The sequence below is a fragment of the Diadema antillarum genome, unplaced genomic scaffold, assembly GCF_040938485.1.
Source record: "Diadema antillarum isolate AM-2024a unplaced genomic scaffold, OU_Dant_1.0 seq00000998_RagTag, whole genome shotgun sequence".
NCBI classification, from domain to species: Eukaryota; Metazoa; Echinodermata; class Echinoidea; order Diadematoida; family Diadematidae; genus Diadema; species Diadema antillarum.
The window spans coordinates 2,162,168-2,179,089 of record NW_027271836.1 but is presented as its reverse complement, the minus strand read 5'-3'; the positions used below and the strand labels follow the sequence as shown (position 1 = coordinate 2,179,089).

General features: G+C 38.0%; 1 protein-coding gene across 1 annotated transcript in view; it reads left to right on the top strand.

Moving 5' to 3' along the window:
- LOC139742375 (helicase ARIP4-like) overlaps window positions 1-16,922 on the top strand; it is a 36,655-nt gene that overhangs the window by 6,727 nt on the left and 13,006 nt on the right. The window contains exons 3-9 of the mRNA XM_071652953.1: window positions 2,171-2,319; window positions 2,730-2,972; window positions 8,562-8,785; window positions 11,454-11,570; window positions 12,878-13,067; window positions 14,215-14,391; window positions 15,483-15,597. Coding sequence (XP_071509054.1) covers window positions 2,171-2,319; window positions 2,730-2,972; window positions 8,562-8,785; window positions 11,454-11,570; window positions 12,878-13,067; window positions 14,215-14,391; window positions 15,483-15,597 — 1,215 coding nt within the window. The remainder of the gene's footprint in view (window positions 1-2,170; window positions 2,320-2,729; window positions 2,973-8,561; window positions 8,786-11,453; window positions 11,571-12,877; window positions 13,068-14,214; window positions 14,392-15,482; window positions 15,598-16,922) is intronic.

Below are 16,922 nucleotides of genomic sequence, written 5' to 3'. Positions count from 1 at the left end.
GAGGATCAAAACACAGTGGCTTCAGGGACTGTACAGTACTGGTTTGAGGTGGGGATTCATGTTTTGAACATTCCTAAGTGAGATAATGAGAAACCTCTTATGAAATATGAAAGAGCATGAAATTTTAAGAAGGATTCAACATTTATTTGATGAAAATTGGTTTTCAAATGGCTGAGATATCCGAAAAAGTGATAATACTAAAAGGTGACAGGCCACGCCTTTTATAAGGATCTCTTTGTTTCACCTTGTTTTTGGATATCTCTGCAATTTCAAAACCGATTTTCAGCAAATAAACTTGTGATGCCCTTTAGAATTGCATGCTCTTTGATATCTCATAGAGTGGTTTCTGAATATCTCACAAAATGTTTAACGCTAAAATCCTTTAATCAGTGTAACCTCTTTCATTTCAAGCACAAGTAAAAATGAGGCCTGCATATTTTATCAATATGTATCCTTCTTGAGATGAAAGAGCATTACTTTACGCACTCTGTTTTTTTGAGTGTGTTTTTTTTTTTCAATCACTGATTTTTTTTTTTTAATAGTATGTATTTCATGATTTTTGACATGGTTATACCAAAGATGGGGGGGGGGGTGCAGCTGCAAAACAAGGGCATGCCTAGGTGCATGTATTTATAAATTCTGTTTGAAAGGTAAATTCTGGTTGTAAACATAATCTTATTTGTCTCCATCATTATGGGTCAGATATGTACATGTAAGTGTAAACATTTTGATTATATGTCTGGTATGTGTTTGCATAAGATTTTTCTTGACTTTGCTGATGTGTCTGAATTTTTTATCCTTTGTTCAATAACAACTGTACAAAAACAATAGGAGGACAAAATTTACTTGCTCAACATTAAAATGATATAAAAAAGGAAACAAAAAACAGAAACCAGTAAATGAAGATACCCTGTAATATTGATGTTTATCAAATCAAGAAATTAACTTTTAGATACAGATGTTGGTAATGGCTTTCATTGTTCACGATCTGACACTAGTTTTATATGACATTGAGTCTTGTGATGTACAGCTTTAGCTGTATGTAGAAAGACAGGGCAATTTACTTGAACAAAGGCGTTTTCATCCCAGACAGCGTGGTCCTGGTAATTGTTGCTGGCGTGGTTCCATGGAGCCATTATGACTTGGTTATTAGTCACATTCCAAGAAATTGTGTTAATCACCATAGTTATTATCTTTTATCTGTTCAATCCATACATATCGATATATCATGGGGTCAAAGTCAAGAATTTTGAGTTCTATGGGACTTGAAACGGTGTATGATTTTTATCCACAGTACAGTACTGTGGTATACTATGTAGGTATGTAAGTGTGCAATGTGTATCTTTTGTCCAGATGTGTGTGAAGAAGAAAATTTGTCCCTCAACTGCTGCATGTGTATGCTACAAATGTACATTCAAGTCAATTTATATGAAATAATAACTACTTACATGTAGCATCAGCACAAAATTTATTTCAAGATGCTTGATGATGAATTACAACTCCCCTTCAATCAATGATTGAATTCATATTCTGATGCGAGAATCAGGATATTACAATGGTATGGGAAATTTGAATGGGATGACATTAGGAAATATAATAATCATGTGCCAAATACACTAGAATGTTAATGTGCATAAAGGCAAACATGATCAAGACCATATACTTGTAGATTGGATATGACTAGTCCACTAAAACTTGTTTTCCTCCCACTTTTGCCCTTGTGCATTCTTAAAGGGACATTCAGACGATTTTCATAATTTCACATCACACTACATAAATCGACAACTCAATGTATGTACAATGTATAGATTTATGGAATTTATTGTGGTTCTTGAGCAGAGAAACAATACTATACATACTACATATATTTCAGAAATGTACCAGTGTAATTCCATTACAATACCGCTTGCTTGCGAGTTCACCTGTGTATGATCTATGCATACCTTCTTCTTTTGTTCTGCTTCCTTGAGCCCCAACTCATGCATTCTTATGGTGACTCTGCCATGTCATCATCCTTGTTCATTGCAATTTGTTCTAAATTTTGAAAATATTCATATTCTTCATCCCAATTATCACAAAAATTTGAAACTCTGTCCTTGGTATAACAAATTTATAGTTGTTCAAATGTAAAAATCTTAAAATCATCCGGAGGTCTCCTTTAACGTGACAGGTCATTCTTACGGGAGGACCAGCTGGATACGGAAACGCTGAATGCCCAGAGGGAGGAGGAGGAGAGGAAGAAACGGCTGGAGGAGGAAAGGAAGCGGCGGATGGATGAGCAGAAGAGCCAGAAGACCAAAGCTGCATCTGGTCCTGCTGGTGAGTAACTAATGCACCTTTGAAGAAGCATTCTCCAAATGATATTATATGTGGGGTCTAGGGCAACTACCCTCTGGGCAATTACCCCAGACCCTTCCCCTGACCCTAACCCCAATCCTAATCCTGTATCCCAACCCTTACCCAAACTCTAACCCTAATCTGTACTCTAACCTTACCACTTGCCAGTATTTAGCCGGTTGGGGGGGGGGGATGTAATTGCTCTCGTGGGGTAATTGCCCTGATACATGTGGTGTGGAAGTTCCCGCTTCTATACATGGCTGACTTTTAGACCTACATCCATCCTGAAAAAAGACCCTCTCATATAAGTCTGTGGATGCTTGGATAGTCCATCCCACATTCAGACAATATGGTGTTTTCGAATTTCATAGTTACGGTATTTTGTTTTGCAGAAACGCTCGAAGAGGCTCTGGCTGCAGTCTCAGCCACCATTCACACCCTAGCCCAGTCGTCTGAAGAGGCAAAACCTGGGGCTTCCTCTACTGACATCCCAAGCTCCTCCGCCCCCTCTTCGTCAACCTCCGCTACCGCCGCCGTTGCTGCCACCGCCGCCGCCGTCCCCACCAACTCAGAATGCATCCTGGTCGATAGCGGCAGTGAGAGCGAGCGAGATGCCAACAAAACATCCAAACCAGGTGAGCAGAAATATTGATTGCTTTTTGGTGTTTTTCATAAAAAGACTGTACTGCCTTTAGCTATAACTACATATCTGATCAATGTGGAATAGAAGATGTCCTAGAAAGGGAGATAATGGATTTATGTTGACTGGCTAGGTACTGTCAAGGTGCAACCAGACAGTATCATTACAGAGCATGTTTGTGATTTTCCATCCAACAACTCTATTGCACTCATTTTCTGTTAGTGCTATAAGGTCATAGCAGTCAGTTTCTGGCCAGCCAATATAATTGTCTTTACTGAAAAACTGGATGATTTATTCCTCAGCTCAACTCTTTATTCTTCAGTGATGTAAACATTTAGCTACTGATATGCATGACATACATAATCCGTCTGGGCATGATACAGATGTACTTCGCAAGTGTAGTAGCATCGTTCAAATGTAATGAGCCTTCGCAAACACATGCTGATGAGTTATACAAAATTTTTCTTGTAATCACACTGTTAATAGTAACAGCTGCTGACAAGAGACCATCAAAAAAGTGTCTGAGTGAGTTTATGAAAGAGTGGGATATGTTACGTAGAGCATTGTGACCTGCTGATTTTATATTCTGCATTTCAAAAAATTAGAAAATAGTTTCCACAAGTGAGTAATTTAGTCATTTGTTATATTGCTTATTATTAAGTAATTAAACTTATCTTGAAAGACCATGGAGGATAGTGCATTGTCTGTCAGTAGAGAATTGTGCACTTCATTGTATCTCAAAATGTGTTCTTATGACACGTCGATAGTCAGCTCTTGTATATCTGGTGAGTAAAAACAAATGTATCTTTTGGATATTTCCACAATAGCTGCAAATTAGTTCATGGAATTGGATACTTTACACAATGGCTGGAGAAATAGATTTTATAGAGGAACTTATGCAGAGAATCAACCTACAAAATTGACTTTAGGAATTAAATGTGAAAAAATAGCATACAAATAGTCAAATGTTCAAATATGCTATCCATTTGGAGACGGGTTAGGTGGTAAAATTTGTTTCAGTGCCTAATATGCCTATCATCATTAATCCAGAAACAGAGGAAAGTGAGTGTACTAGCAGTAGTTCACATTATGTTGCCATGCATGTAGCAACTATGGATGAAACACTCGATAATCAACCACATTTTTACCCCCAAGTACACATAAATGATACCAGTGATAACACACAGAGGCATGTTGGATTAACATGACAGCAATGTAGATTCCTCAATGCAAAATGGGAATATACACTCTGCTGTTTGATTTGAAATAGCAGTGTCATTACACATTATGTCTGGTGCCCACTGTTCATACATTTCATTGGAGGAACTGCCAACGCATACATACTCCTATGATAATGTATAGTGTTACAGCTTGTTTATAGTACTGTTAGTATGCAATGATAAGGCTATGAGGTGATTTTGGTGGGAATCCCCCTGGGCTCACTCATTGTTCGCCTGTGAAAAGAGCTCACATCAGTCACGGAAAAGGAAAAAAAAAATCACCAATGTGTAGTGTTTGTGCATTCAGTTCCTGATGCTGTGAATTCTTCTAAACTAGGAAATAGGTTTTCAGCAGAAAAAGAATGTCAAGCCCCATTGTTGAAACTGCGACATTGACAATTAACCTTGTTCTGTAGACGCAATGAACCACTGGGGTGTCTTATTGTTGCTATCTTGAAAAGAAGCTTTATTGTCTTGTGACGTATAGCAGGAATGATTGTTATATCAGGATTTTTTTTTTCCATTCATTTGATTGTTTGGTAGTAGCACAAACTGTGGATAGCACAATTGTATGTGTACAGTGTATGTAACCCCCCCCCCCAACAAAAAAAAAAAAAACACCCAAAACAAACAAACAAATGAAAAACAGTAGTGTGTGACTGGTGAAAGTGAGTGTCAGTGGGAAAGACTGATCAGTTTGAAACAAAGCAAAATCTTTCAGCGACTTGAAAGCAAAATCTTGATTTTAAGTGAAGCAATTTGAATTTTGTGATGGCAATTTTTTGTAGCAGATAAATGAATAAATGTGATTTTAATAAATTGCATGAAGTAAGAAGACATGTTTTGTCAGATTGTACTTGATAAATGCATGTAATTCAGAGAAATGTGAAATATGATTTTAAGAAAGAAATTATTCAATGTATTTGCCTAAAGTTATATTTTTGTTTTTATTTTGTGAACTTTTCAAGTCAACCAGTATCTTTTAACTGATCACCTAGCAAGAATATTTCCTCTCCAAACATAAATGTCTTGTTTTTGTGTCCAGGGTAGAAAAAGAAAAGGATAATAATTCTGTCTTATTCTGTCATATTGGTTTGCAGTTGCAAGTTAAAACACAATCCACATGCAAAATTGTCTTTCAAGTTTCAATTCTCAAAGTATCTTTCTCATGAAAAATTATGAGATTTCTAGAGCATGTCATGGATAATGTGCGGGGGCGTTATTGAAGACCTATTCCTACTTCAAGTGAACAACCACAACAGACTACAGTTTCATTCTTCTCCCCCTTCCACTCGTGCGTGAATAGATCGTAGTCATGTGATTTTATGTGTTTCGGGTCTTATCACATGAATTTTTTTGTGAACTGCATTCTTTTATAAACCAGTGAGACACATGATTGCAGTCTTTTCAAAACTTGAGAAATCCTTCGCCTTTGTTTGGCTGTTCTCACGTCAGACATGGACATGAATGCTATTGCTGTTAGAACTGGGAGCCAATTCTTTTATCGTGGGTGAAGTACACACACGTGTGTGATTACACCCATGATCAGGAGATGTAATGTCAGATGAAGAGGGGTAGAAAAGGGATTTCCCCTCCACAGACCCACGAAATGTACATTGTGTGGTTTGGAAAACTACCAGTTGTGAGTGGAATAGTCTTGGAAGTGAGAAGACTTTGTCAAGGTTATATTTTTTTTCTCTTTTTTATTTATTTTTTTTTTTTGCATGGTTGAGGGGATACTGTACTGTACAGCAAGATATTTTTCACAAAATGAAATTTTTGCGAATTGCAGCCATCAGCCTTTTTTTTTTTTTGCGGCATGAAATTTTTGCAAACTGCCACTGACATTGAATGCCTGCAGTGTAGACATGAACTTTCGTGTGCATTTTAATTGCGCGAAATTCACAAAATTAAAGTGCACATGAAATTTTCTTATTCTACAATATCTCTGGACATATAATGTAGTTATAATGCCTGCATTTTCTTCTTCCTCTTCTTTTTAATTTTAACTTTGTTTTATCTTTTCTTTATCTTTCCTCTTCTTCCACCATTGTCTTTCTTCACTGTCTTCTTTTAATTTTCCCTTCCCCTCCAACTCCTGCTACTACTTCTCCTTCTTCCTATCTCCTCCTTCTCCTCCTCTTCCTCCTTCTTCCCCTTTCTCACCCCCTCCTCTTCTTCTTCAAGCAGCAATAGCTCCAATGTACAAACTAACATGATTTACCCCAGATGTCATTCAAGGCTCATAATTAGTCTGTATTCGGCATTCATGCACAAATGTGATATTGAAGATAGCAAGATTTGAATATTTATGGACTCCTCAAAGCAATGAAATTATGAGGTGTACAAAATACATGGAATTTCCTTGTGAACCAGAAGTGTTACAAAAGGAAGTGGCTATTTGCACATCTTATCCGTGTATGTACAGACACGGAGTAACATGTACCACATTATGTACAGTGATATCACTTGGCACAATCTCTGGTATTCATTCTGATCCTGTCACAAAATCAACATGATTAAAAAAAAAAACATTATGCTGTAGGGAGATGAGCAAACAATGTGTGATAATTCTTACCCAGAAAAGAAAAAAAAAAAACAGTTCCTTGACTTTGCCCAGGATATATTTAGGCACAGTACAATGTACACTGTAGCTATTTTCACATGTATGCGGTAAAATTTCACATAATAGTGAAAGCAAACTAAACAACAAAAGGGAAAAAAGGGAGCACATCATAGTTCTCAAGATTAATTTCATTTTTATATAGCCCTTTGAATGCATGCTTGCAATAGATTTGAACTTGACATCTAAAAACTCACTTGTTTCATAATGTCAATAATCCACTGGTAAAGCACATCTGAACATTTGTTTTTATGGAAAATGTGCTATGTAAATATATCATTGTTATTATTATTATCATTATTATTATTACTATTGTTATTATTATTATTATTATTATTATTGTTATTATTATTATTATTATTATTACTACTACTACTACTACTACTACTACTACTACTACTACTACTACTACTACTACTACTACTACTATTATTATTATTATTATTACTGACATATACATGTAGCTCACTTCGAAATTATGTAATACATCTTCCATCTGGTATGGAGCAGAAACTAAAACATCCAGTGTGCTGCAATACAACCCTACACCCAAATACTGATGTTTAAAGGGATAGTACAGTATTGGTGGAAATGAGAATTGGGCATTTACCTTTTTGCCAGATACCAAGAAAACACTTATGATATAGTACAGAGCATACCATTTTAAGAGGAATTCAAAGTTTATTTGATGAAAATCGGGTTTGGAATGACTGAAACATCCAAAAACAAAGTAAAACAAAGCGATCGTAATAAAGTGTGGGTCCCACACTTTATCAGAATCACCCTATTTGGATATCTCAGCCATTTTAAAACCAATTTTCATCAAATAAATGTTAATAAAAATAAAATAATTCCTCATAGAATTACATGCTATTTCATATTTCATAAGAGGTTTCTCATTATCTCACCAAAAAATGTTAGAAACCTGAAATCAGGTCTCAACCAAAACTATACGATCCCTTTAATACAATGTATGAGCATGTGATTTTATGTAACTGAGATTTCTCCAGTTTTCATTATCTGTGAACACTATGCATGACTGCTAAAGCCTTGAACCATCTAGAATATACATAGTTCATACTGGAGATTAGTAGCTGGAGCTACCTGGATATTAAATTGCTGCCTAAAACTGATAATAACAATCCAAGGTGCAAGTTTTGCTGAAGCAGTAATGTGCATTGTGAGGAAATATCAAGTCAACCTTGGGTAATAGGCAGCATTTGATTGACCAGTCTGTGGATTGAGATTGAGGACAGTGTTTAGAAAGCCTTGCTTCAAGACAAAATGTAACCCCAAGAGGGATGGTACAGTTTCAGCTGAGGTCGGGTTTGAGGTTTCCAACATATTTTGATGATATTTTTTTTTAAATAATGAGTAACCTTTTTATGAAATATGAAAGAGCAAAGAATTCAAAGAGGAATTCAAAGTTTATTTGATGAAAATTGGTTTGATAATGGCTGAGATATCCAAAACAAAGTAATCCTAATAAAAGATGGGGCCCACCTTTTATTAGGATCACTTTGTTTTAATTTGTTTTTGGATATTGCAGTCATTTCAAAACCGATTTTCATCAAATATGCTCTGAATTCCTTTTAGATTTGTAGGCTTATTATTAAACATTTCAGAAAGTAGTTTCTAAATATCTCGCAAAAAAGTTAAAGGCTGAATTCTCACCTCATCCAATACTATACCATCCCTTTAAAGTGTAAAGTGAATGTCTTATGCTGTGTTCTTCTTTCAGAGAATGAGGTCATTACCATCAGTTCAGACGAAGAAGTAACCCTGGTCAGCGACAACAGTGATGAGGAGGCCGACATGGACGAAGGGAGCAGCGGCATGCACACCAACGATGAGGCCAACGTCCCCGACGCCCAGGGTCTCATCCTGGTCAACGTCAACCATCCGCCGGACGAACCGGACATCTTCCTGCCTGATCACATCGTCCGAGTGGTCAAGCCGCATCAGGTGAGTAGATCGGTTAGGGTGAGGGATCGTTAGGAAATTTGATACATCCTTTCGTAATTCTGTGGATATTCCTTCTACATCAGTTTGCCTATTTTTGGACAATTTAACCCGTTGAAGACTAGTCCAGAGTAAATTCGGGCAAGTGTCTATGGGAAATGCATGTTGTAGCAATATTGGCCCATCCTCAACGGGTTTACAAGAAATTGAGAGTACTTGATTTAGTGAACATGCCTCTGTCTCCTGGTAGTTACTATGCGTGAGTGGCCCTGATAATAAATCCAATGGAAATGGAAGTCGGATGAAGCTGAAACATACTGGCAATGATAGTAGACACTTGTTTTGTACAATCAGTTTGTTTCTGTAATAATACAAAGAGAAAAATGTAAGTAGTCTAAAAGACTGACAACACATGGTAAATCATTGATAACCTCTACCAAAGATGCAGAAAGAGTGTCAGTTGCCATTCTAATTTCAAGATTTGTGAATGGATGAGGCTTCTTTAATAGTTATGTAATGGGATGTTCATTAACAAAGTTTTGGATCAGTTAGTTGTATACAGTGAGGCACTTTCAAGCGTAGATTGGGGAATGCTTGAAGTGTGTTTGATGAGTGTCTGATTTGGGGAGCTGCAAAGATGGGGTGAAGACTGGGTTTGTGAATTCAGCGCAATGAGTTTTTTATCGAATTGTGACGCTAAATGATGAATAGCACTCATTGAAGGTGAGACAGCATGGAACCTGTCTCAGAAAATGATGGATTATGGAGAAAATTCACATGACATTCATTCAAGTGGAATAATATCATATGCATAGTCAAATATGTTGTAATGTTTCTGATAGAAAATGTGACAATAAATAGCCTCTTTCAAGACTTTTAAGTATATTTTGTGGAGGTAGGACACTACAGTAACTTATTACAAAAAAGGAGGAGGGATAGAGTGAGGATGGATAGGAAGAAAGTGGACTCCCGCGAGGTTGTTAAGTCTCAATTTTGCATGATGAGTAGAGAGCTCACAGTAGGAAGCAGACAACTCAGTCCTTGTGCTGCTACATAGATACTGGGTTGCCAACTGGGACGTAAAATTGCAAATATCCTCTCTCACAATTCACTGCCTCCTAAATAATTGGGCCTGAGCGTGGTCTGCGTAGGGAGCTGATTTCCTTTAATAGTGTCAGAGCCCTGATGTACCAGGACAGATGCATTCAGGCTGTTAAGTGTTCTGAAGAAAGACCTCGATCTGTCCTTGATCTCGGACAATTTCTAGCAGATTTTGTTGAAAGGAGGAGATGTGTATGTATATTTACAAACAACCAGTTCTGTGCTATACACTGCTCTATTAAACAGCACTGGCTCATGTCTGTAGGAGTACCAGACCACATGCTCTAACACAAATTCGTGTGTAGACTTTTGTGTTTGGTGTTAAACTGTATAGAAGCACTGTGGAGTATAAAACTACCATGTGCTTAGCGAGTATTTCTTCTGTCAAGTTCCTAGAGTCATAGTGCTATTGACGGTTGCTCTTCAAATTTGTATCTAAAGGTTGTCTATGTACTCTGTTGGGAAAAAAAGAAAGGGTGTGAGGAATTTCTAGAAATAAGACTGAGAGGAGCATTCTTTTTGATTCTGAGTCTTTTTTTTTTTTGTCTTGGCCATAAGATAAAGATTTTTACTGAATATGAATAACTCCTTGGGAACATAGTGATAATTATTCGCCCACCTGAATTGGCACAAATATACTTTGATGAAAATTAGTCCCATATGTGCAAATATGTGTGATATTATCTCCATTCTGTATATCCTAAAATGGGGTTGAATAAACAGTTGTAACTACATACCATTAGTCATATGACAATTCCTGCTGTGGAATTTCATGTTTCCTTTTCATAGAGTAGCATTTTGACTGAAAGGGTGAACAGATACCTTTTTTTTTTTTTTTTTTTTTTTTTGCTTATCCATGTCAACATTATACCAATGTTATTATCATGGAGAGAGTCCATGAGAAACTAGAACACCTCTGTTTGCTCAACATTGAAAATGGGTCACAGTGCAGTGAAAACAAGAGACAGTGTGTACGCATATAGATCTAATTCTAGGAAATGACAGGAAGTTATGTGTGCAGAAACGTTGAAGTCAGTGAAAACCAGTGTGTTGTGTTGACGAGAATATCCTGTGTGTTGAATACGAGTTGCTCACACATGATTAAAATGTATGTTACATACAGGTGTGTAGGTGAATTTGTGACAAATGCACCTTCACACTCGTATACAATGTAATCATTATGCAGCGGCAGTGGTGTCATGATAGCGTGGAGTGAAAAATTATGAATGGCCACTCAAAGCACATACATGTCATCACTTAGTGTCAGCAAGGACTTAGAATAATGATGAAAAGCTAACCATGTGCACCATCTTTGTAATAGCCACACCTTAATACATATCCAACATGTACACTCTGCCAATGCTCTATAACGGAACATTCTTGTTTAAAGGAAGTGATGTTTTGTAAAGTGTGACGATTCAGAGCATGTTGGAGCAAAGTGTAACTTCACAGCATTTGCAATGATGGCATTGAAATGCTGGGAGGAGTTGCATATGAAAATGAATATTGTTGAAGGTGGACTTCAGGTAGCCTTGCTGTTACTGTTCTTTTTCTTGTTACACATGCACAGGTTGGCGGCATCCGTTTCTTGTACGACAACTTGGTGGAGTCTCTGGGCCGCTTCCGGTCCAGCTCCGGCTTTGGCTGTATTCTGGCTCACAGCATGGGACTAGGCAAAACTCTCCAGGTATATAACTCTCTCTCTCTCATGTCTGTATTTGTCTGTCTGTCTGTGTGTTTGTTTGTGTCTGTCACTTTGAATGTCTCTTTCCTTTTTCTTATGCTGCCACAGTGTGTATGTGTGTCTCCTTCCCCCGTATACACCATGAAAGCTCTACCAATGTTTTTCCTCTTATTTTCTCGTGCTTAGAACCAACACAATGAGAGTGATATGAAACAGACCGAAGAAGTGAAATGAAATGAAAATGAAATTGTGCAAGTCTATCAAAAGCACTTCCTGTGGATGTTTCCCAGAATTTACAAATTGATGAGATATTTTTTCCTGTCCTACCTTCCTTTTTTCAACAATAGCGCAGCCCTTAAGCTGTTCATGAGTCATATTTTGTTTTTAGTTCATTGAATGCAAAGAGCACCTTTTCATATTCTGTCAGAGATAAATTTTATATCCAGTTTCCTTTCAGAGAGTTTGGAAAGTCAAATTATTTGAACAAACAGCTTAAAAGACCTCAATTTCGTTGCTTGGTTTGGATGCATGGGCCACAAGAGTATCTTTTGAGCTTTCTCTTCTCATACTGAAGATACGTAAAGATATTTTGATAGAAATTGTATTTCCTCAACATGTAATTGTAATGTGATATGACTTCCATAGAAAAACATATTGCAGGCAGCTATTATTCAGAAAATGGTATTGTGTATTTTGACAGAAGGAAAGTAACTAAAAAAACAAAAGACATTGAGATGGAGGAAATGTTAAGAAATGGTGCTTGCCTGGGATCAACAGAAAGTGTCAGATCCAAAAGATTGGACATGGAAGACGGAATTGGGGTATATGCTATTTTCTTCGATGATGTGTGCTGAGAGCCTCAGATATTATACAAATAATGCAGATTGGACTTGGCATTCGTAGCAATTATGCACCACAATATGAACTTTTGAATAGTTCAGATTTCATAAGGTGAAGCTGAATGTGTTCTAGACAATTTTTGATTTTACTAATGCACAACCTAGCAATGTGCATTATTTGTTTTATAAAATGGTAACATGATTTCCATTCTGTTGCAGCAAATTTAGTGAGATTCCCAGTGCAGCAACAGTTCCAAGCTAACCAAACGGCACATTCAAACAGTTGCAATGAAATTTTAATACACAGGCAATGCAGCTGAGTGCAGACTTGCGGTTGTTAGTACTGGTTTTTTAAAATTTGGGGCTGTAGGCAAAATAAAAGACTGATTATGTGATAGCTTTTGAACCAATCAGTTGATTAAGATCCATTTCTCATTTTTATAATCCCATTTAACTCCTTCCATTCCACAGTGTATCTCCTTCATCAGTATCTTTATGAAGCACACACAAGCTCACACTGTGCTCTGCATCGTACCAATCAACACGCTCCAGAACTGGCTGGCCGAGTTCGACATGTGGTGCCCCGAGAAGGACCGGCACTTCAACGTCTTCGTCCTCAATGACTCGCACAAGACCACTGCTTCCAGGGCGAGGGTCATAGGTCAGTATTTTAGTGCTTTCTATTAAAAAATAAAACTAAAAAAATTGTCTGAATTAGCTTTTTGTTGTTGGATCACGTCACATAATGTTGTGAAGCTGATGATTGAGCATATATCAATTGTATCAGGAATTTGATGTTGTGAAAAAAAGTTCCAAGTTGGCATCACTATTATTGCTGTATTCTTTGACCTTGGACTAGGTTTGTTTTTCACATATCCTGACTCCTGTCAACTACCAGAAAAGAAAGGAAAAAAAGGAAGACATTATTTTTTTGATGTGTGGTGTTATGCCTCAAGTCCATTTGCACTGAGACAAACTATGCAGGGGTTTGGGGTATATGAGCTCCTTTGAAAATGCAGAGAAAAATTAAACTTTGTTTAATAGTGTATTGATAAATGATGCTAACTACTGTGGTGTAAGCCATTTAGGTCACACTCTGCTTAAAGACAAAATTATAAAAACTTGATTCTGCAACATTGTCATGATTACCAGTGGATGGATATACAATATGTACATTTTTGTCAAGTTTGATTGTGAGAGAGTCAGAGAATGGCTCTGATGTGGGCAAAAAGAAATGATGGGATTGAGATGCATTACTGGCCACATGCCTTTGAACATTTTGTGTGTGTTTGTGTGTGTGTTAGAGGGGGCTGCATGCCACTTAGGGGGTCAAGGGTGTCAAAAGATCCACCATTTTTTCAGGAAGAATCTCAGAGCAGGACCTAAATGTAGTCATGGATTTTGTTTTGATTTTAACTACCTGGTGTTTTTCCCAATTTTTTTTTCGTTCCTTTCTCCTTGTTTTGTTGTTGTTGTGTTGTTGTTGGTGTTGTTTTCTTGTTTTTTTTCTTTCTCCGTTCTCCTTTTTTTTTAGACAAAGTGGAGGCTGCAACCTTCCATAGTTTGTGTTCTCCTCAAGACAGTTTGCGATTGCTTAGGGCCTGTAACTTATCTTCATTGTTGATATAGATTATGATGAATTAAGTGAGCTGAAGAGAAGAATAGCGTACACATAATCGCACATCAGAGAAATATTTGTGTCTTTATATGAAGAGTACACATACTTATGCTAAATGCATGCATGCTTCATGACATTGTCGAAAAAGCAAATGATTCAACCGCTACCTCGCATTTTTACTACTGTCCAGGTGAATGGCAAGAGAGAGGAGGCGTTCTGCTGATGGGCTACGAGATGTATCGTCTGCTGGCGCGGTCCAAACAGACAGCCGTGGGGCGGCCCAAGAAGAGGTCCAACAAGTCCGGGAAGTCCTCCCCCCAGGTTATTGACATTGACGAGATGGAGGCAGCCGCAGACATGGCCATAGGTGAGGAGGAGGAGGGGGAGGAGGAAGAGGAGGTTGGAGATGGAGGAGGAGTGGGGAGAAGAAGGGGAAGGGAGAAGGAGGAGGAGGAGTGGGGAGAAGAAGGGGAAGGGAGGAGGAGGAGGAAGAGGGAATGGAGGAAGAGGAGGTTTGAGATGGAGGAGAGGGAGAAGGAGGGGAGGGGAGGAGGAGGGGGAAGGAAAAGGGGGAAGGAAGAGGAGGGGGAGGGAGGAGGAGGGGAGGGAGGAGGAGGGGGAGGGAGGAGGAGGGAGGAGGAGGAGGGAGGAGGAGGAGGAAGAGAAGAGAAGAAGGCGCAGTAACAGGAGAAAACAAGAGGAGGAAAGGGGTGAAGGGGATGTAGAGGAGGAGGAGAGCTAATGCCACCTGCAGGAGAGCAAAACAGTAAAAGCTGGGGAAGATCTCAATCCATAAGAAAAGCCAGGGAGATGAAATATGAGCAGAATGGGGGGGGGGGGGGGATACATGAAAGTCCAAGTACTGTAAAAGTGGTTTCTTTCGCGTACAGAAACTTTCGCGGTTTACATCGGTGCCAACTTTTTCGCGTGTGTTTAAATTCGCGGTCGGTAATGATAGCGTTATAATCAGCGAAGAGTTCAAAACATTTTCGCGTGATGTTAAATTCGCGGTTCAACCTCAAAGCGCGAAAAGCGCGAAAATAAAACCACCGCGAAAGAAACCACTTTTACAGTACACAGTATCTTCCTCTGCTCTGACAAGAGAAAGAGACAGCCTCTCTGATTTAGGAATTATCATCTGCAATTAAAATCGACTTTGATGTGTTACTGTCGGCAGCTCTGACTGTCTGATCTTTGCTCTCTCCCATTTGATTTTATATCATGTTTATATTGTGTTTTATTTATCAAGTTGTTCATTTGTTCATCCACTCATTGATTAATGAATTCATTCATTTGTTTGTTCCTATATTCATTCATCATCTTTATGTGTGCATTTATTTGTATTGATGATACTTCTGTACAAAATTGTAGTTGGAAAATTTGATCTGGTTCTTGAAGCTAGAAACCTGTAAGCTAAGAATCAAATCTGTGCTGTCTTTTCTCACTTTTTTTCTGAAGACATGAAAAATGCACTGTGCAATCCTGGTCCAGACATGGTTGTGTGTGATGAGGGACACCGGATCAAGAACAGCCATGCAGGAATCTCGCAGGCACTGAAGAACATCAAGACAAGGTAAGCATATTAAAGTATATTTTGCCTTTAAAAAATTGCAACATGACTGAGTTATGCCTGTGGCCAATTGGCAATTTAGCATGAGCAGTAATCATTGTTGACTGTAAAAGTAGGTATTTTCACACAACTAATTTCCACACCTGGCCGGTTAAGATAGGTTGCATGTGTTTCTTATTCTGTGGAATCGAGACACCAACTACTGGAACATTTTGCAAGCAAAAATATTCGCGTGCTTTTATTTTTGTGCTAGTTTCTGGTTGCGCGAAATGCACAAAAATTTCAACACTGCAAACATTTCCACTTTTTCAGTGTTTTGGTCAAAAGCATTCCCAGGTCAAGAACTATGTCAGCTAATGTACGTGACCATGTGTGCTACCGATACTGTGCTGTATGAAAGAAAGTCTTTTTTTCTTCTTATTGCTTCTTAGCCAAAACTTCTTTTCTTTTTTTTTTTGCATTTTTTACAGAACTTAATTTTGACTGAAATTGGCATTAATTTTTTTGTTTTCAGTGTTTGTGTCACTAAGGGTCCCATCAATTGTTGAGCATGTAGAGTAGCAAAATTTAAGAAATTTGCCCAGAAATGCCAGGGAGGATGATCCTTACCAGTCCTAGCATAGGTGTGGTGGGTATGTAGGACTTACCCACCATAGTGTTTGCGTGTATGTGTATGTGGAAGTGTACATATATGCATGTGTGAATGTAACCAAGCACATTTGTGTGGCAAATATGTCAGAAATTTGATAACCAAATTTTCTCGCATGTCATTTTTGCACCTTTCATTTGCGCATGTTAGATAGCATATTCTTTGATACATAGTCTTGATATTGTTAGACAGTTATGATCAAGAAGGCAACGCTCAACACTGGTAACCGTCCGACGGTCCCAGGCCAGTAAAAACCAGTGTTGGGCCAGTAACTTTTCGGGAATTGCCAAATTCATTGGTCCGACATGACCAGTTAAAAGATAACATTGTCGGGGCCAGTTGAAAAAACAATCAGGACCAGGAATTTTTTTAGTGTAACTGATTGACAAATTGCCAAATATTGACATAAATACATGTAACGTTGAATAATAAGTGTTAATCAATTCAATGCAAGAATTTCATGAATTTGAAGGACCATAGAATTTTAGGTTTGGACCAGTAAAAAAATGGAAACTGAGTGTCTTCCGGTCTGACAGGGACAGGTTGGACTTGTAGGAAAAAAAATGGTTAGTGTGCAGCCCTGAGAAAGGTACATTTTTGTGTTTGCGTACATAGGTATTTATGCAGTGTTTCCCTATAAGTGGTTTTGCTTAAAGGGTGAGGGAATAAATGTTGTCTC